Source organism: Dermatophagoides farinae, chromosome 1, assembly GCF_024713945.1.
Source record: "Dermatophagoides farinae isolate YC_2012a chromosome 1, ASM2471394v1, whole genome shotgun sequence".
In the NCBI taxonomy this organism is placed as follows: domain Eukaryota; kingdom Metazoa; phylum Arthropoda; class Arachnida; order Sarcoptiformes; family Pyroglyphidae; genus Dermatophagoides; species Dermatophagoides farinae.
The window spans coordinates 2,521,104-2,542,365 of record NC_134677.1 but is presented as its reverse complement, the minus strand read 5'-3'; the positions used below and the strand labels follow the sequence as shown (position 1 = coordinate 2,542,365).

The following is a 21,262-nucleotide window of genomic DNA, read 5'->3' as shown; positions in this document are numbered from 1 at the left end:
TTAATCATCGAATATTTTGGCTTAATTTTTGATTTTTTTTTCGACCAACTCTTATACTACTTCCCTATTTCTCGAAGTGAACCTAAAAAAGGGTTATCATCATTTTTTTTCATCGAATAAATTATTTGAAATAAATTCAATTGTGTTCAATAATTATTGAATATTTTGGAAAAAAAATTATAAAATCATCAAAGAAAAAAAACGGATTAAAGTTTCGGTTTGTGCTATAAAATGGCTTTGACTTTGCCATCATCGAATGGAGAATTATTATTTTTTACAAATGATGTTAATTCATCTTCCGATAATGGCAAAGTAAATGTAAGATTTTTTTTTCTTGTTTTATTCATTTATATTTAATGTTTGTTTGTTTTTTTTCCCAGTCACATTTTAATGGAGGATTAACGAAAACCACAGCAACATTGACGCCAACACGATTAAAGAATATTGAAGAACAATTTTTAGAACATTCATTATTGCCATCGAAACCATTTTTACATGATCATATGGCTGGCTTTGTGCCACCAACTGTCAATATAAAATTACATTTACAATCACAGCATCAACAAATTCAATCGGACACAGCAATATCGGTTTTAAATGATCAGGATAGCCAACCACCATCACAACAGCAGCAACAATCATCGAAATCGATTGATTATTTTTCATCAAATTCCAATTCAAACGATAGTTTTAGTACTAATTATATTAGTGACGGTTATAGTAGTGAAACTAATTCCTCTTGTCAAGCTAATGTAAACAATTTTACCTTTACGAATTTTATACAAAATTCTAATTCCATGACAACCAAGATGCCAAGCAATCCTAAATCATCATCAAAATCTCGATCTAAATCAGCATCGAATAACAACGCCATCTGTTTGACAACCCGTTCAACACGTTCTAGTCAGAAAAAATCAACGAGTGGCGGTCGTAAACCCAATTCATCACAAAATGTATGATATTTTTAATTAAAAATTATTCATAAAATTTAATATATTCCACATTTCCATATTGTAGTTATCTTCTGATGAAATTCTTAAAAGACAAAAACGACGTGAACGTAATAAATTGGCTGCTGCACGTTGTCGAAAGAAACGTGTTGATCAAACAAATTGTTTAATTGATCAAACAAAAGAATTGCAAAAGAAACACGAAGCTCTAATTAAAAGGGTTGAAAATCGTCTAAAAGAATTCCATAATTATAAGGATGTTCTAATCTCTCATGAATCACAGTGTCATAATATTGAAATTCAAATTGTACAAAAACTATATGCGCAAATTGATTTTGCTGCCATCAATTCTGCCATGGAAACGATTCCGGACGATGATTTAGATACTGATCTAAATGTAAGTTATATTTATCTTTGATTGCATCGATGACTCAACAATTTGAGACCATGAGTTTGTGATGATTTCAAAAGAAAATTGTAATCTAATTTTTGTTTTGTATTTTGTCTATGGCAGACTACTTGTCATACATCATCTTCACAGGATGAATTTTCTCAACAAACATTGCCTCCACCAAAAAGAAAACGTCCAAACTCTTTGCTATTCCGTCCAATGGCACATCAACAACAACATAATAATAAACAAGAATCAGGCTTAGCTGAACAGCTACAGTCACTGATTGGAAACAATCAAAATTCAACTGCTAATGAAAATAATTCATTGACAACACCTTCAAATGGTTTTAATTTTGCCGATTTAGGCCTTGTAGAACCAACTGGTCTAACACCATTAAATCCTACAATAACAACGGTCGATTTGACTCCGTCCACAATGTCCGCTTTTCTTAAATCTTTGACCTCTCCAATTGACGAGCAAAAAAAATTGCTTTCCATGTGATATCATCGAAAAAAAAATCTTTATATAATCCATATAAACATTTTGGCCATACATAAAAAAAACAATTGAATTTTTATTGACATTTTTTTCTGCATCATCAATCAAAATCGAATCAGCCCAATTCAAAGCTCAATTCTCAATTATATTTAAAAGCTGCACATTTTCTTAAATTCTATTTTTGAAATTTTTTTATATGGAAATTATCTACCATACATTTTGTGTAAGAATTTATTGTTCATCTTTTTTTTCGTAAAAAAATCTATCATAACACACACACACACGCATAAATAAATTTATTTTCAAAACAAATTCATCAATTTTTATATATAAAATCCTTATTATTAAAATTATTGTTTCGTAAATGACATGACTATTATCTATCATCATCATCATCATTATTTATTTTTTTTAATTATTAAAAATCTTGATGATTGATAATGATTATTCGCAACCGAATTTTTAAATTCAATTTATTGCCATCATTTTAGGTAGGTGCAGACAGGTGAAAATGCAATAATAATAATAATAAAACAGAAATTACCTTGTGAAACATGAATTTTATGATTAAAATTAACAATTCATATTGATTCATTATCAATGTCATTGTTGAATATTATGTAATAAAAGAAAATTTTATTGAAATTTTTTTTTGTACAATAAGTAACAGCAGCAGCAAAGAAGAGAAAATGATATTTTTGTCTTTCCAAAATCTTTTCTTTTTTTTTTTGCTTTTTTTGCCATATTCAAGATTCGTGAGAATGAATTTTTTTTTTTCGTAATGAAAATTATGGTGTTGCTAACCTTTTTTACGCGGTGAATGTGAGATAAGGATTTTTCTTGATATTTTGATACGTACAACTACGAATGACGGTGAAAGTGTTTTTATTTAATTTTTTTTTTATTTTGCTCTCAAATCAAATTTCATTGCTCCTGTGTGTGTGTGTGTGTTAGTGTTCAAACGATATATAAATTTCCGAGAATCTGATGATAATTATTCAAGAGAAAATTCGATCACAATTTTTAACGTACGTTTTTCTGTCTGTCTATATGTGTTTGTGTGTGTGTGTATTCCCATTTTTTGAAATTAAACTAATAAATTTTAAAAAATAATTCAGTTCACGAGACAAGTGAAATATTATCGATCCTACTTCGACAATAAAAGTCGGATTTTTTTTTGTGTCCCCAGGTGACCACCACCACCACCACCACCATCATCATCATCATCATCAAACCAATCATGTTTTTGATGTGGCCGTCAATGATGTGAATGGTGTGTATTTTTGATTTCCAAAAATTAAAAAAAAAAAATTAAAATGAAAGAAAATTCTAAAAAAAATGTCGACAAAACACGAATAAATGATCATCGTTGATTTATTCTGAAATTCGTTTGTAATTAAGAAAAAAAAGAACGATTAATTCGAATGTAAAAAAAATGCGAATGTGAATTAACGAATTTTATCCTTGAAATAAACAACGTATGGCAATCAATTGTAAAGATGATACGTGTTTTTTTTTCTGTATAAATCATATATATGTTCTCAACACCAATAAATCATAGTGTTTTGCTGGATACAAAAAAAAGAACACTATATATCAGTATTCGTAATTGAACAATTGATGACCAAAAGTTTTGCTAATCGATCATGGTCGATTTTTTTTTCTATATAAAAAACGGGATAACCCAATGTTCAATATATATTGAGAGAAAAAGAGAAAGGGAGAGAGATGTGAAAAACAAAAAATGTTATTTTAGTTTCAACATTCGTTAATTAATTTATCTAGCTAATGAATATTTATTTGTTCAGCATATTCATTGGTATAGTCATAAATAGAAAGCAGTGATAATTTCTAAAGATGATAAATGATGGAATACATGTAATTCAAATTGTTGGTTGTAATCTCTTTTATTTTCATGCAATTTTAGAATCATGATAATCAAAATATGATGACAAATTGATTATTTTCATTTCCAATAAAATTCAATAAAACATTTGACATATCATTTTCTATGATTAATTTGTTCTTAATTTTCTACCGAATAAACAGACTTTATAACCGATTAATTTTGCTAATTATTAACATTACAAATTATTCGTTAATCGAGATCCAGGTGTGTGTGTGTCCAGGTAGAGCAAAAAAAAGCAGACAAAGAAAAAAAAAACGCTTGACTCCATTTTTCAAAAGGGTTTGGCTGATAAATTTTCTTTTTATTTGTTTGTTAATAGTCTGGTTCCGTTTGATCGAATTTCATTCAAGATTATCCACCATCAATCTCAATGTCAGATGTTTTCAGATTAATGATTTTTTTTTTCTTTGGAATTAAATCAACCCTTTTCAATTTCTGGTATTCATCAGCAGATGAAAGGTGTCATCGGTTTTTATATATAAAAAAATCTAGGGCAATTTTTTTTTCAAAAATAATTTATTTTTATTTCAAACAAAAGTTATTTACAAATAATGATTTTGAGACAAAAAATAAGAAGAAATTAATTAATAATTCGTAAACGGCTAGATTCGTTATTCTTTGGTGTTTGTTTGGCATGGCACATTAATTCGTTGAAATGAAATGAAATTGAAAAAAAAAACATTTATTCCACTTCATTATCCTTATAATCACTATTATCGTTGTCATTGGATGAATTTCTTTCACGACAACCACATAACGTATGATTTGTGAATAATAATTTTTCAATTTTTGGACTTTGCCTTACACGACGATTTTTATATGGTGATTGTACCTGTAATGTAATTGTAATAAAATATAATTCTACTGTTTGCATTTCGATTGGTACACAGTTTTCGCTTGGATTCGAACAACATCCAGTCTGATCACTACATCGATGTAAAACTGTTCCACGTGGTAGATGAACTTTGGATGGATCAGTTTTATTCACATAAATAATCATTGGTTTTGGTTGATGACATGCACCTTCATTTCGTACACGTGCACCATGATCAAATGCTTTAGCATAATCTTCAGTAATCATTGATCTTTTATTTGAAACATCATTACTTGATACAGATAGAAAGATATTACAGGAAATCATTACTAATAAACTAATTGCATAATATAATTTAAAACTTTTAAACAAGAATAATAAATCACAATGATGATGATGATGATAATTGAATGCGATCATTTTTATTGGGTTATTTGTGAATTTTTTTTTATTCAACATTCAACAACAACGAAATATAAGCTCAACAATACAAAGGCAATAATGATATCACAATTGTGTTTTTTTTTCATTAAGATTTTAAGAACACATACACAAAATTACAAATGATTAGTTTCAGATAATTTCATGCCATTTGAAGCATCTGTATTTGGAACGATCGATGTGATAGACTAAAATTGTATGATGATAATAAACCGAGAAACGATTTACCTGTGTAAAGTCTTTTTATATGGATTCATCACAGTGTGTATGATCCTGAATTTGTTTTTTCCCATTTTTTTCATTATAGGGAATGGCAGGCGGTTCTCATTTTCAAATATCAAAGTATGAAGAGAAATGAAGAAAAAGGAAAGAAAACTGATAACAATGACACCGATTCATTGACTCTTCCTCTCTCTCTCTTTCTTGTTGAATTAAAAAATAAAAAATGTACGCAAAACGAATGAAATATCCAATGCAACATCTATGCAATCATAAAATCAAGTAAAATCGGATGTATGCCTCACACACACACAGACAGGCGGCTGATACTATCAATCCATATCGTGCACGTTTTTTTTTTATATTTTCTCTCATAGCTAATATCGTGTCCACTATCTTAAAATCTTTTTTTTTTTTTTTGAAAACTAACTTTTATATTTAGAGTAGATGTACTAGATGGTACAAACGAATATGAATTTTCAGTAGTTGTATGGCAGCAGAATATCATTATCATCATCATCATTTTCTTCATCGGCGGAAAAGAAGAAAAGAGTGAAAAAGCGAATTTTTACTATTACACACACACACATAATTTGTTAATTAATAACAATTATTATTTTTTAAAATTTTTTTTTGTACCAAACTTTACAAAACAATTTAGACATCATTAGTATGGCTACACATGGATATTACAAAAAAAACGCCCTAATCCATGTATGATCCGGGATCAGAAATGAAAACATCATCATAACTGATTTGAAAACAGATTTATCAGATTATAAACATTTTATTTGGCTAATTATCTTAAATGAAACGATTAAGTTCTATGATAATAATCGGATTTTAATTCCATATAATAATGAAAATGATCACACACTGTCTGGTTTGAATTAGAAAATTTTATCGATTAAGGAACAAGAGATGAAGTAAAATGAATTTTTAAAATATTTTCGTTGTTGTTTTATATATAAGTCTATGCATATGTTTAATCCAATTCATCAATCATCAACATGTGTCTGGCCTAATGTCTGTGAATAATGATGTCTAAATCTAAATGTTATGCAACGGTGGTTTTTTCTGTTAAATCTAAAATTAAAGTCAACGAAAATGAATGATTATATATCCTCCCCCACATATCATCATTAAGGCCAGATATGACCATATACAAGACCCCTATTTTTGGCACCATAAGATCCGCATAAAAAAAATGTAATTAATTTTTTTTCCAAATTGTCATCATTATTAATGAAGTGTGTGTTTGTAAAAAAAAGTAATTTATTTTTGTGGTTGATGCAAAAAATAAATTCATATAAACGACATGGTCATCAAACGTGTTATATTCCTATGTTTGGAAGCAATATGTTGATGTGTTGCAAAAATTTTTTCCAATTGTTGTATTATTTATTACATTCGATCGTAAACAAAATATGCAACAATTTTCTTTTTTTTTCAATGAATTTTGAAACAATATGTTCAATGAATCATTATGAATGGAATGTGTCAAATCATAATCAATTCAACACATCATCATTATCATTTTTATGAGAAATAAATGCGGTTGTTGCACCAACATTATCATCATCATCATCATCATCTTTCCCATCTACATCGACGTCATTTATTTCAATGTTCAATAAATGAATTTGATTTCAATAAGATTGGCTTTACATTTATTTCTGGGGAATTTTCTTATTACCTAATTTATATGGCTCAAACACGTGCATTTATTTGTGAATGCAATATCATCAACATCATCATCATCATCATTTGATTGACATCTAATGATTACTTAGTTTTTTCCGATCTATTTAAAATATTGGTGATGATGATAAATTTGAATGATTATTAATCAATTTGGATTAAATCAGTTTGGCCTGATATAAAATACATTCACTTTTCAAAATCTTAATCTTAAAGGAAATTAATTTAAATCTCAAATGTTTACATCTTTGCTAGAATTGAATATGAAAATCTATGATCACAAATTGAAACATTGTGAACAAATAATAAATGTCTAATAATAAATCAAGCAAAAATTTTCAAATCATAATCATCTTGATGATGATCGTTATACGATGCCACATTCATTCAATCAATCATTTTTTCGATCGAAATATCAAATCAAATCAATGATAATAAATCCTTTGAATGACATGCACGTACACATACACACACAAACACATTCGATGATATTAAATAATGTTGATGTATAAAAAAATGATTAGAACAAAAAAAAATACCGTTTCTTCATTCGAAGGACTAAATATTTTTTTTTTTCATCAATCTGAACGAAACACAAGCTGACAACAAGACTGGTGATAACTTCACTAATAATAATAATCAAAATAATCGTTTGGGATTTAGAACTAAAAAAATTTTAAGCTATTAAATTCTGTATTTATTTAGTGGTACTTAAAAAATATTTTTAGGATTTATAGTCGCCTCTTTTATTTTTGTTTGGAATTTTTGTTATTTGGGCGTCTGCTGTGTGGAAAATAAAAATAAAAAAACAAGAATATTCATCAATTTTGTTTTCACTACTATGAAGCATACGTCTGCTTAATTTGTCTCTGTGTTTATATACACTGTATGTATGCGGTAATTGTGGATGATGTTGATTCGTGGATCCTTGAATTGTATATTTACAAGGATAAATGTGTAATGCATCATCATCACTTTAATATAATATGCAACAGTCAATGTTTATTCTATTTTTTTCTATTCGAGTATGATCTAAATGTGACACAATCATCATCATCATTTTTTTTGCCAATCCATATGTTGTTGTGCGTGTGAATTTTTTTTTTTTTGCTGATTCTTAATTCAATGACTAATCAATTTGATTAGAATCTACATGCGAGAATTTGCTCTGTTTTTTTTTGTCGTCATCATCGTTGTCATCGACAATAAATTTTTTCATCAAAAATAATAATGGCCGCTACAATTGTCAGCGACATAATCAATTGTTTTCATTTTGAAAATGGAAAAATTGTATTTCGGGTATGTGTCATTCATGATGTTGTTGTTGTTGTTATTGTTGTTCATTTGTCAATCATTTATTATCAACATATGTAGCCACCGGGCCGAAAAAATACAAATGATGGCAACAACAAAGATCCTGGTCCAAATTTAGGCAATATAATGGGCATGTTAAGCCAATTTCGTGGACCAGCTATGAATATTATCCGTAATGTTGCTAATGAAATTGGAAAAGAATTAAAAATTGGTCATGTTGTTGAAAAAGTGGAAAAAATGGATGAAAAAATATTGAATGAATTAAAGAATGCACAATGGAAATATCAACAGAAATCGAATCTAATTAAATCCGATTGGCGTGAATCGGTTACATCGCTTAAACCACAAGATTCATTCTATAAGGTATACAAAAAGAATTTTTTTTTTATTTCATTGCAATGTTTTTTTTTGAATATTATTTGAATACAACACTTATGGTCAGATAGATTTTCTTATCAATTTCAAAAGTGATGATACGCTCATCATCAAATCGAATGAATGAATGAAAAAAAAGTCAAGGTAAACAAGTTTTTTCTTTGAATTTTTTCCTTTTTTTTATGGAATGCTGTTAGTTTATCGTAATATTTCTAGAGGTATGTTGGTGTGTGTGTGTGTGTGTGCGAAAATGACCAATTCTTTTTTTTTCGCGAAACCAAAACATAAGAAACAACAACAAAAAAAGAAAAAAATTCCGACGTCAACAATATAGTGATGATAATTGATAATTTTGATGAAAAAAATGTTCCACATATATTTTCTACTGATTAAAAATTCCATTAGATAGGAAATGTGTATGCATGTGTGTGTGTGTGTGTGTGTGTGTGTGATGACAATCAGTGCAAATTCAATTCATCTACCTTTATATTTGTCAAATTAGTAACTACCTTCAAATGTAATGAAAAAAAATGAACCTCTTTCGCATCGGAAAATGTATGAAATAATATATTTGAATTGAAAATTCATCAAAGAAAAAAAAAACATTAAATCCATTGTCATTCACATTTTCAACTACCCTTTTTTTTTGCTTATTTTTAATTGAATAACAACGAAAATAAAATAAAAACCGTAACCAATTTTACCAAAGATTATTATTATTACAAGGATACCGCTACTGTGCTTTGTTATTTTTTTTTTGTTTGTTTGACAATCATCATCTTCATCATCATCATCATTATAAACACATTTACACACACACACACACCAATCCATTTCATTCATTCATCCATCCATCCATCCATAAACATCCAATCGGTAGTTGTAGAAAGAAAAAAAAAGTATGAAATCATCATCAATTCTTGAAATTTATAAACATTGATAAATTATCAATAGTATACGTAAACACACACACACACACATACAGAAAACAAAATAAATCATATAAACTAATGGCTACAAACTGTAGTGTCCTTCCCGATTTTTGCAATATATCCATTAACAACACTATCAACATTGATGAGCAAGTGTTGAACATATAATATTTTTTACCTAAATATGATATAATGAAAAAAAAACAGTGTCATCAACATTTCATTTTGGATCATTAATTTGTTGTGTTGTGGCCAATATTAACAATCACCAATCGATCAACAAACAGTGCCAGTGTCAAGTGTTATTATTATGTTCTGTAGTAAAAATAAAAATACTTGTGTTTACATTGCCTGTAAACGATATTTGAGTGGATAGTTCCATTTACACCCAATTCCAATATACAATTCACTTATATATACTGATGAAGAATTTGTTGATTGCGCGAGAGCAAAGACTGGACCATTCAAACATTCCAAACAACAACAACAACAATAACAACATTGCCAATTTTGTTTCATCATTGTTGACATTCAAAATTCATCACCTTTTTGTCAATAATAATAATAATGATAATGAAATGATAAATATTGATCACAAAGAATCATCATTGATCGTTGGAAAATTTAATTTCTATCACACATATTAATTTGAAACATTCCATGTTCGGAAAAAAACTTATTACATGAGAATCATATAGCGAATATTAACCAAAAAAATGGAAGATTTACGGATTTATAATGTAATTATTGATCAAATAATGATTTATTTAAATTTTTTTTTCTTTTTTGATCTTTTATTTTTCGTTGAGAGGAAAGGAGTGAAGATTTGTTTAATAACACACTAATTTCGGATCAAATTAAATAGACAAATTAATGATTAACTGTCACGAACAAATTTCAATGATCAATTTAGCGGTCAAAAATTGAATGGAAAGTAATTTTTTTTTTGTGAAAATGTGTATGCGTGGGCAAAATTGTTTGAATATAAACGTTTACCACTAATAATAATCACCATTATGATTATGGCGCTAACTATAGCTGAATAATTTTGTATTTTTGATTAATATTCCATGATGATGATGAGGATACCGACCTATTGTAGAGTATGTGTTCCATTCATTCTTTTCAATTCCTTACCACTGCTCAAAATACCTGGTTGGTGTGTGTGTGTGTGTTTTTTTTTTGGTTGGCCAATATTTTTGTTTATAACAACCAACTGATGGGCAGGATTCTGAAAACATTCATTCATTCATTCATTTGACGATGTTTTGAGTCGTATGTCAAAACAGTAAGGGTTGCAACTATTCTGAGCGCCAACAACAACAACAACATGTGTATATTGTTTTAGTTTTAATTAACCACATAATTATCTAGCTGAGATAATTTTAACAACATGTTTGTGTGATACAACATTTTTTTATGATTATTCTAATAAACAGTTTGACAGGTGTTCAAATGTTTCAACAATTTTTCAATACTTTTATGCCCAATTCTCGTATCTATCCACGAGACGTTTTCTTTGTAATAATGATTTTTTTTTGTTTATATTTTGATTTACTAATCTTTTTTCTTTGCATTTAATTTTTACAATATAGCTTGGTGAACGAAGATCTGGTTTAACATCAAATTATTCTGGTCCACCACAAGATTTTGCCAAATTAAAAGAACGATGTCTACTTGAAGGACAGCTATTTGATGATCCAGCATTTCCAGCTATCGACCAATCATATTATCTTCATGGACGTGGTCCACGAAAATTCAAATGGTTACGTCCACATCAGATCGTTAATCATCCTAAATTTATTAGCCATGGTGCAGCTCGTTTTGATGTTAAACAAGGTGAACTTGGTAACTGTTGGTTTTTGGCAGGTAACGAAAAATAATCATTTCTCAAATTATATAAGTTGATGTATAAATTAAAATCAATTTGTAATTAGCTGTCGCCAACTTGACTATGAATGAAAAATATTTTGATCGAGTGGTTCCACCGGATCAATCATTTGACAAGAATGATTATGCTGGTAAGTAGGACGTTAATATGTATGTAATTGATTCATATTATTACATCTTTTTTTCTTCGATTGTACAGGTATATTTCATTTTCGTTTTTGGCAATATGGCAAATGGATCGATGTTGTTGTTGATGATCGATTACCAACAATTAACGGTAAATTAGTCATGATGCACTCTGAAGAGGTGAATGAATTCTGGGGTGCTCTATTGGAAAAAGCTTATGCAAAGTATGTGAATAATGAATGAAAATTATACTTTGATTCATAATTTAATAACATTTAATAGGCTTCATGGATCATATGAATCATTAAAAGGTGGAACAACCAGTGAAGCTATGGAAGATTTCACTGGTGGACTTACTGAACATTATGAAATACAAACAGATGAATGTCCTCCGAATTTGTTTACCATCATGCATAAAGCTCATCAACGTGGTTCATTTATGGGTTGCAGTATTAGTGTTGAAGATGCATCACAAATGGAAGCTGTCATGCATAATGGACTGATCAAAGGTCATGCTTATTCGATAACATCGGTTAAATATGTACATGTTGATCATGTAAGAGTTCAGGGAAAATTACCACTAGTACGTATTCGTAATCCTTGGGGTAATGAAGCTGAATGGACCGGTGCCTGGAGTGACAAGTATTTAATTTTGTCCATAATATTTCTCCATACATTCAAATCATTATATCTCTTTTATCAAATAGATCACGAGAATGGACTATAGTTTCGCCGGAAGAAAAGCAAAGAATTGGTTTGACATTCGATGCTGATGGTGAATTTTGGATGTCTTTTGCTGATTTTCAGAAAAATTTTACTAATATTGAAATTACTAACTTGACTCCTGATTCACTCGATGATGGTAAGTTTGGTTGTAATAACAATCTTGATAATGATTGAGGCGATTCAATTACTTTAGAAAGCAAAAAAGCCTGGCAAGTAAATTATTTCGAAGGACAATGGATTCCTGGTGTTAGTGCCGGCGGTTGCCGAAATCATTTGAATACTTTCTATCTAAATCCTCAATACATGATCACATTAACCGATCAGGATGATGATGATGAACTTTGTACATGTGTTGTTGCCTTAATGCAAAAAAATCATCGTATTAAACGCAAAATGGGTCTCGATAATTTGACCATTGGATTTGTTATCTACGAAGTAAATGAAAATAGTTATGGTGTATTGAGGTTTGATTATTTTAAATTAATTCGCACATGATCATTAATATCGATACTTTTCAATTGTAGACAATCGAATGATCAAGTAATGTTGACGACAAATTTTTTCAAATATAACGCCTCATGTGCACGATCTCCTGCCTTTATTAATCTTCGTGAAGTTAATGGCCGATATAGATTGAAACCAGGTTGGTATATTTGTTTCATCAATCTATGAATTGCTTTAAAATTGATTTTTTTTTAAAGGCCGCTATTGCATAATACCATCAACATTTGAGCCTAATTCTAAAGGCGATTTTATAATCCGATTTTTCACCGAAAAACCAGCACAACATGTAATGGAAAATGATGAAGAAATTGGTATCGCCCACAAAGAAGAGCCAGTTTCACCAGAAACTCCAGAACCTGAAGATGTATGTATTATAATCCGATATCATTTTTGGCAAACTCCGGTTGCCTTTCTTTTTTTCTTTTCATTATTTCCATGTTTCTCGTGCGTCGCTTTCAAATTCTCAATTTCTTCATTCGACACTTTGATCTTTCATTCTATTCTGACTTTATTGACTATTTCATCTATTACCCGTTTCTATTCTGGATTTGACCCATTTCTCGATTCATTGGTCATTGATTTGTTTCAACTATTAAATTGTATATTCTTTAATATATTCAGAATACTCCAATCCATGATGGTACTCCAATCGATGAAACGATTGTACATGATTTCAAACCAGATCCGGATCCAATTCCTTGTGACGATAGAGGAAATGCTTCAATGTTCAATTTTGATTTAATGCGAATAATTAACATGTGTATACCGCTTATTAGCATGGTTAATGAATGTTATCGTGGAAGAGATGTGAATACTGCTGATTTTTTCAATACTGCATTGAATTCAATCGGCATGGGTCATCAAAAACGAGCTAAACGGGCTACAGATTTGGTTTGTATTTGTTTATTATTCAACTGGAACATGGACATTCTTTTTTTACATGAAATTACACAAATCATTTTATTCGTTTTTTGTTTGCATGTTTTATTCATTTTTTTTGATATGATACACATTAATTGATTGCTTTTGCTTTGTTTCCATTAACACAATAGACAAAAGCATTATTTGCTTATTATACTCATTTATAATATTCATTTTTAATACAGAGAGATGGTGTGAATGACATTGGAGATCCGTATGATCAACGTCCGGAAGAAAAATCTGCATACAAATTCTTTAGTAAAATTTCCGGTGACGATATGGAAGTTGATGCAATGGAATTACAAAAAGTTATCAATCATGTCTTTAAAAAAGGTTTGAGACTGATATCAGTTAACATGTTTATAAGAAAATAACTTTTGATTCATTTTGATCATAGAGCTTAAATTCGAAGGATTCTCAGTCGAATCATGTCGTTCTATGATAGCTTTAATGGATACTGATGCTTCGGGTAAATTAATCGAAAAAAGATTTATTTGTTTTAGATTTACATTTTTGTTTTTTTTTCGTTTGAAAAATGATTAGGCAAACTTGGATTTGACGAATTCGTAATTTTATGGCGACATTTGCGTAATTGGTCGGAGATATTTAAAAAATTTGACACAGAAAATAATATGGCAATCAATTCGGGTCAATTAAAAGCTGCCTTCCGTGAAGTTGGAATTAATGTGAATAGAGTTGTTTTACGGCTTCTAGTCAATCGTTATGGACATCGGCCCAAAGAAGCCAACCGAATCGAAGATGAAGTCTATTTCAATGATTTTATTTGCTGTGCATTGAAAATGAAACGGTGCATAGAAATTTGGAACAGTAAAAAAATTCGTTCATCACCTTCAGGACCTGGATTTGGCGATATCGGCAATCTCTTACCCGGTGCTTTTGGTGCAATGGGTGCACCACGAGGTTTCGGCAATGCATTTTCAACTTTCGCAGGTGCATTTGGTAATCATTCAATGTTTAATCGTATTCGGGAAAAACCAAGAACAAGCAATGAATCATCCTTTACACTTGATGAGGTAAGATAAAAATTTATTGATGAATTATTATTAATTAAATATTTCTTACTTTGATTTTAGTTCATTCGAGAAGTGCTATATTCATAATCATATAATCGAAATTTCCTTATTTTTATCTGGTTTTCTGTGGTCCCAAAAAAACTATTTTTTCATCACTATATTCTATATGGCTACTCTATATGGCTAAAAGCATTTTTAAATTCTTGCATTTCAATTAGCCTAATCAGTTCTTTTGATTCTTAAGATTTTAATCATCATCCAATCTATAGTTAAATAAAAAAGTATCGTTTCATTAAGTTTGTTAAAAAAAACTTGGTCATATATTCTTTGAATGACTCATTTGCTTAAATTAAAAAAGATCTCGCATTTTGCGAATCAGCAGGTGATTTATTTTGTTTCAATTGCAAGATGCCAGCTGGAATCAGAAAACTAAATAAAGGTATCAAAAATATTCGATTGAATGAGAATAACAATGACAAAAATAAAGAAGATTCACATTTGAATGAGGATTCAAATTTAAAATCAATTCAATTCAAAGCAGAATTGGCATGGTGTCGAGATCACATAAAAAATGAATTCGATAAAGCTAAAAATGAACGTCGAAAAGAATCCCTATGGAAAGCTTATAATATCCTGAACAATGAAAAGATATCAATCATTCGAAAACGGCAAGTAATGAATCAATTTTGTGGTGATTATCGTAAACATATGAACGATGAGATTGCCCGAATAGTTTGTCAAACTTTTATAGTAAATGTACGAAATATGTCCAAAATTGTAAAGTCGTCATTATCATCAAATGATCCACAAAATGAGCTCAATTATATTTTCTTACGGAAACATGATAAATTAAGAAAAAATTGCAAAATATTCCAAGAATCGACTTGTGATTTTAAATTAGATTTGCCCAATTAATATGTGCCATTGTAACTGTTTTTTTTTCATTTATTGTTACATTTTGTATCCAATTTATTACACATACCTACATTTTTCTTATTCACAATCATCAAAAATCCATTCATTATATATACAACCTTGATAAATTTTTATTTCCTATTATAAATGATTTATATTTGAATGAATAAATAAAATTCAAATCTAAAATTATTCGCTTGCAGCTATTTGTACTGACATTGTCTGGCTATGTTTATCAGCCACATCATACACATGTGGCTGATGCAATTATCGATTCTAAGCTTTTGATTGCCATTGCCAACGCATCGGCTTTTCCCATTTATACTCTGATTTCAATAGCAACTCTATTCTAGATCAACAGTCATTGTTAATAAATCATTTTTTAATTTAATCTTAAATTGGGTAATGAATTAAAAAAAAAATTCAAAAAAAAATGTCTCAAGAATCGTCTAGTGAAGAAAAATTTCAACTAATTTCCAGAAATGTTCAGGTAAGAGATGTTTGAAATGAAAAAAATCCATTATGGCTACAGTATAATTTTTTATCATTTTAGGAAATACTCGGTGAAGATCGAATGAAAGAAATACTTAAACAAAGAGATTTAAAAATCTATTGGGGAACGGCTACTACTGGAAAGCCACATATTGCTTATTTTGTTCCATTGTGTAAAATGTCTGATTTCTTAAAAGCCGGATGTCAAGTTACCATTCTTTTCGCTGATCTTCATGCCTATTTGGATAACATGAAAGCACCATGGGAACTACTCAAACATAGAACTGAATATTATGAATGTTTAATCAAAACTGTTCTGGAATCAATCAATGTCCCATTGGACAAATTAAAATTTGTTCGTGGTACCGAATATCAATTAAGTAAAGAATTTACATTAGATGTATATCGTTTATCATCGATTTTGACTGAACACGATGCTAAAAAAGCTGGTGCTGAAGTAGTCAAACAAGTTCAACATCCAATGATCAGTTCGCTTCTTTATCCTGGACTTCAGGTATTTTGAAGTTTTTCTTTGCTTTTGTAAAAATGATAACCAACGCATAATTGTTGAATTCTTGTAGGCATTAGATGAAGAATATCTTAAAGTTGATGCACAATTCGGAGGTATAGACCAAAGAAAAATATTTACATTTGCTGAAAAGTATTTGCCAATGATGGGATATACAAAACGGATTCATTTGATGAACCCAATGGGTAATTGTTGATAAATTTCAGATAATTTCAATGCGATACATTATATCAAATCTATTCAAACAGTTCCTGGTTTGACTGGTGGTAAGATGAGCTCATCAGAAGAGGATTCAAAAATTGATTTGCTTGATTCAGCCGAAGATGTTAAAAGAAAAATCAAACGAGCCTTTTGTGAGCCTGGCAACATTGAAGACAATGGAATATTATCATTTTTTAAACACGTATTGTTTTCATTGTTCAATGAAATTGTTGTTGAACGAAAATTTGATGGTAATATCACCTATACAAATTATATGGATATGGAAAAAGATTTTCAAACCCAAACATTACATCCCGGTGATTTGAAACAATGTACGGAAAAATATTTGAATAAGCTTCTTGAGCCAATCCGTGAGAAATTTAAAGATCCTGAATTCAAAAAATTGACTGAACTAGCATATCCTAAAGTTTCAAAAAGTAATAATAACCAGCTGATGTTTTACTTGATAAATATTAATAATTTGTATATTTTCTATTAAAGAGGGTGGTGCAGCACAGGAACCTGGACCAGAAATTCTTGAGATTCGCGTTGGTCGAATCTGTGAAATTGAAAAACATCCTGAAGCTGATAGCCTTTATTTGACCAAAACTGATGTTGGTGATCCATCCGGACCTCGAAATATTGTCTGTGGACTTGCACAATTGATACCAGCCGAAGAGCTGCTCAACCGTTTGGTCGTTGTTTTATGCAATTTAAAACCAGCGAAAATTCGTGGTGTTGTTTCATCTGGAATGATACTTTGTGCATCTGTATCCGAACCTAGAAAAGTGGAACCATTAGATCCACCGGCTGATAGTCAGCCTGGAGATTTGATATTGTTCGAATCATTCACGGATAACAAAGAAAATACCCCAACAACATTTCAGATAATTGATCCCAAGAAAAAAGTTTGGGAAAAACTTCAAGGTCAATCTAACTACATCATCAGATCGTATAGCTCAATGGAAATATAGTATTTTAAAAACGGACAAAGGGCCAATTAGTTGTAACAGCTTGAAAGATACACCGATCAAATAATTGAAACTTTTAATGATATTTAATAATTTAATTCATTTCATTACTTATAAGTGGGAGGGTTAATTTACAAATTATCTTTATTTCTCTTTTTGTTTTCAAGTTTAATTATTTTTATTACAAAATGAAAAAATTATATGATAATATTACATTATGGAAATGAATTGATTGATTGATTGATTCATTCATTGCTTGGATAAGTTCTAGTTAGATCTGCCAATGATTTTCCTACTTGTTTGGGCATCTTTTTACCAAGCGTTCCACTTTCATCAATATCTTTAGGTTTATAATAATGTGGTGCCACTTCAAGTAACCATAATGGATTGATTTCGATCACTTGTCTCATATATTCTTTAGTGGTCAATACTAATTCATGATAAAGCACACATCGAGGCATTTCATCGAATAATGTTGAATTCGGATGTATTAAAACTGTATTGTTTCCTTTGATTGTACGATAATTTCCACCTTTACTTAGTTTTGCTGTATGGTAAAAATAGCCAGATGTAATTGCTTTACGAATGGCTACATTATCATTATCACATGATTTGACTTCAACTTCTACACGTTCCATTAATTTTTCCAATTGATCTCGAACATCTCTTGCTCGACACATCGATCGATATTGGATGAAATTTTCCATACACCATTGTTTTGAATATCCGGAATCCATCCATTGTTTGTATACATTTAATAAGGTTAGATGATCACCACCTTCCATGAAAAATCGTTTACGTGCTGTATCGGCAAAAACTGCCTTATCTTTTGGACGATAAAATACTGATGAATTTACACTTAACATTGAACAAATGGTAAGCATCTCTTCAGCACATTTATATTTTTCTGAAGCTAACAATGCCCGTGACATCATAGGATCCAATGGAAATTCAGCCATCCTTCTACCTAAACGAGTTAATTCGCCAAGATGATTCAAAGCTCCAAGAGCATATAGTTGTTCTAATGCAATGATCAAAGCTTCCGCTGATGGTGGATCTAAATAATCAAAATGTACGATATCATTGATTCCGAGACTTTTAAGCATTAGAACAACATTTCCAAGATGTACTCGTTGTATTTCCGGTATAGTAGAATCTTCAAGCTCATTTTGGAATGCCCATGCTGTGAATAATCGGAAACATTTTCCTGGTGCAACACGACCAGAACGGCCAGCACGTTGATTAGCACTTGCTTTTGAAATTGGTACTACCACTAAAGCTGCCATTCCTGTTCTTGGATTAAAACTATTTTGTTTACAATAACCAGGATCAATAACATATATGATATTATCAATTGTGATTGATGTTTCGGCTATGTTTGTTGCGAGTACCACTTTTCTTGCATTTGGTAGTGTTGGTTCAAATACTTGAGCTTGAATATCAGAAGGTAGATTAGCGTAGATAGGTCTTATTAGTAATTCTTTTACACGAGTGCCTAATCTACGAACTCGTTCTTGTAATAATTCCTGACATTGTTCAATTTCTTCTTGTCCAGGAAGAAATACGAGAATATCTCCCAATTTTTGTGTGATATGAATCTGTAATATGGTCACAACACAAGCATCAATATAATCGGCTTCCGGTGCTTTAGTATAATAAATATCAACAGGAAAACGTCGACCAGGTATACGAAATACTGGTGCACCATCAAAAAAATCACTGAATTTTTCCGCATCCAAGGTGGCCGATGAAATCAATAATTTAATATCTGGTCGAAAACGTCCAATATCTTTGACCAAGACCAAATAGTATATCAGTATGTAATGTTCGTTCGTGTGCTTCATCGATGATTATCACAGAATACGATGCTAGATCTGGTTCGCCAAGGAATTCTCGTAATAACATACCATCAGTCATATATTTAAGTATGGTTTTTTCACTTGTACAATCTTCGAAACGAATTGAATAGCCCACAAGTGAACCCAGTTTTGTGTTCATCTCTTCGGCAACACGTGCAGCCACACTCATGGCAGCCACTCGACGTGGTTGTGTACAACCAATTTTTTTACCATCTTTAGTGTAACCAGCATCAATTAAATATTGAGGAATTTGAGTAGTTTTTCCTGAACCAGTTTCACCTTCGATAATCAACACTTGATGATCATTGATTGCGGCAATTAAATCATCTTTAAATGGAAATACTGGTAATGATCGACGAGTTTCTTCGATGGATAGTTTTTTAATTTCTTTTTCTGTCATTTGTTTATTTTCATTGTCATCTTGGATGATGTCATCATCACCGGCGAGTGTTAGAGCTTTGACAAAATCAATTTCGATACCATCTACAATAAGATCATATTCTTTCGTCTGATTTTTTTGTTTAGCATCTTTAGCACCAAAATGAAGCATAGCACTTCCTAATCGTTCTTCTTCCCATTTTCTTTGTTCCGAATTTGGAACATTTTCACCTTCATTAACTTCTTTATATTCTTCTGTTTGATCTTCACTTGGAATATGATATCGTTGTATATTGGCGAATTCGGAAACTTGATCATGTTGTCGTGCTAGTTCTAATATTTTTCTATTATAATCCTGACGCTTCTGTTCACTTTCGGTTAGTTTTTCTTTTCCAAATAGATATTCTTCATCTGCGATAGCTGCCTCTAAAAGCGTCAGTTGATCATCTTTACGTTTGGCTAAATATTGTCGACGAGATTCTTTACGCAATTGCGGTATAACCAATGTTTGATCTTCGGTTTCTAATTTCAATCGTTTCGATGCTTCTTGTAGACCTTTTTTATCACTTTTGACAGCTATATTTCGCGTTTTTTCTTTATCTTTTTCTTGTAACCGCTGTGCAAATTCATCACGAGCTTTGAGATCTTTCATACGTTCTTCATGTTCAGAATCCGAATCAGTAGGCACATACGAACGTTTTGTCGATGACATGATTTAGCTGAAATGTTGATTATTATCATCAAATAACAAATAATATATGATGGATTTTAGTCAATTTTTTCTTCATATGTTTTGTAGGTGTAAAATTTTTTATTCTTTTCTTTAACAATAAATATATTTTTACACAACTCGAGCTGAGGTTCATCATCAATGATGTTACCAAATCATCACAAACGTAAATAAAACAACAACATCGAACACACGCGAGTTGAGTGGAAGAATAATTAATGGGTGATGACAAACAAAAAAAATCCAAATGTCCGATAAAAGATGGCACTATTTGAAATTTAAATTTTATCGCGCTTATTTTGTTTTTGTTTTTTGTTTTTTTTTAATTTAAATCACAAATTCACAATATCAATTCGGAATTTTCCAAAAATAATTAATCGATTGACAAATAAAAAAAAACAAAATTTTTAAATTTGTTTCATGGAAAGCAGATACATAT

General features: G+C 30.2%; 6 protein-coding genes across 11 annotated transcripts; 4 read left to right on the top strand and 2 right to left on the bottom strand.

Moving 5' to 3' along the window:
- The first annotated feature begins 177 nt into the window (after positions 1 to 177).
- LOC124492048 (uncharacterized) lies at positions 178 to 2,120 on the top strand. The gene is made up of 4 exons (XM_047054814.2): positions 178 to 318; positions 381 to 953; positions 1,018 to 1,347; positions 1,465 to 2,120. Exons 1-4 carry the CDS (start codon positions 232 to 234, stop codon positions 1,843 to 1,845), a joined length of 1,371 nt encoding a protein of 456 aa, XP_046910770.1. The 5' UTR covers positions 178 to 231; the 3' UTR covers positions 1,846 to 2,120.
- Positions 2,121 to 4,248: 2,128 nt separating this feature from the next.
- LOC124491551 (uncharacterized) lies at positions 4,249 to 5,217 on the bottom strand. The gene has a single exon (XM_047054207.2). The coding sequence runs from the start codon at positions 5,022 to 5,024 to the stop codon at positions 4,434 to 4,436; it is 591 nt and encodes a 196-aa protein (XP_046910163.2). The 5' UTR covers positions 5,025 to 5,217; the 3' UTR covers positions 4,249 to 4,433.
- Positions 5,218 to 6,076: 859 nt separating this feature from the next.
- LOC124491931 (calpain-B) lies at positions 6,077 to 15,852 on the top strand. 6 transcript variants are annotated; one of them, XM_047054654.2, is made up of 15 exons: positions 6,077 to 8,225; positions 8,301 to 8,603; positions 11,143 to 11,416; positions 11,485 to 11,568; positions 11,637 to 11,787; positions 11,846 to 12,205; positions 12,271 to 12,425; positions 12,483 to 12,753; positions 12,814 to 12,932; positions 12,991 to 13,157; positions 13,415 to 13,684; positions 13,900 to 14,047; positions 14,112 to 14,183; positions 14,258 to 14,748; positions 14,809 to 15,852. In XM_047054654.2, exons 1-15 carry the CDS (start codon positions 8,157 to 8,159, stop codon positions 14,833 to 14,835), a joined length of 2,961 nt encoding a protein of 986 aa, XP_046910610.1. In that variant the 5' UTR covers positions 6,077 to 8,156; the 3' UTR covers positions 14,836 to 15,852. The 6 variants fall into 6 exon arrangements, with proteins under 6 accessions (XP_046910610.1, XP_046910612.1, XP_046910614.1 ...); XM_047054656.2 differs by lacking the exon at positions 13,415 to 13,684; XM_047054658.2 differs by lacking the exons at positions 6,077 to 8,225; positions 8,301 to 8,603 and adding an exon at positions 8,812 to 10,287.
- Positions 15,157 to 15,852, top strand: LOC124491938 (uncharacterized). The gene has a single exon (XM_047054666.2). The coding sequence runs from the start codon at positions 15,157 to 15,159 to the stop codon at positions 15,661 to 15,663; it is 507 nt and encodes a 168-aa protein (XP_046910622.1). The 3' UTR covers positions 15,664 to 15,852.
- Positions 15,853 to 15,939: 87 nt separating this feature from the next.
- On the top strand, positions 15,940 to 18,081 carry TyrRS (Tyrosyl-tRNA synthetase). Its single transcript, XM_047054661.2, is given in 6 exon segments — positions 15,940 to 16,153; positions 16,217 to 16,669; positions 16,737 to 16,869; positions 16,933 to 17,322; positions 17,387 to 17,808; positions 17,810 to 18,081. Coding segments are annotated over 6 exon segments (1,569 nt in total). The 5' UTR covers positions 15,940 to 16,096; the 3' UTR covers positions 17,924 to 18,081.
- Positions 17,896 to 21,139, bottom strand: LOC124491932 (DEAH-box helicase 16 lethal (2) 37Cb). Its single transcript, XM_047054660.2, is given in 2 exon segments — positions 17,896 to 19,655; positions 19,657 to 21,139. Coding segments are annotated over 2 exon segments (2,703 nt in total). The 5' UTR covers positions 20,806 to 21,139; the 3' UTR covers positions 17,896 to 18,101.
- Positions 21,140 to 21,262: the final 123 nt, after the last annotated feature.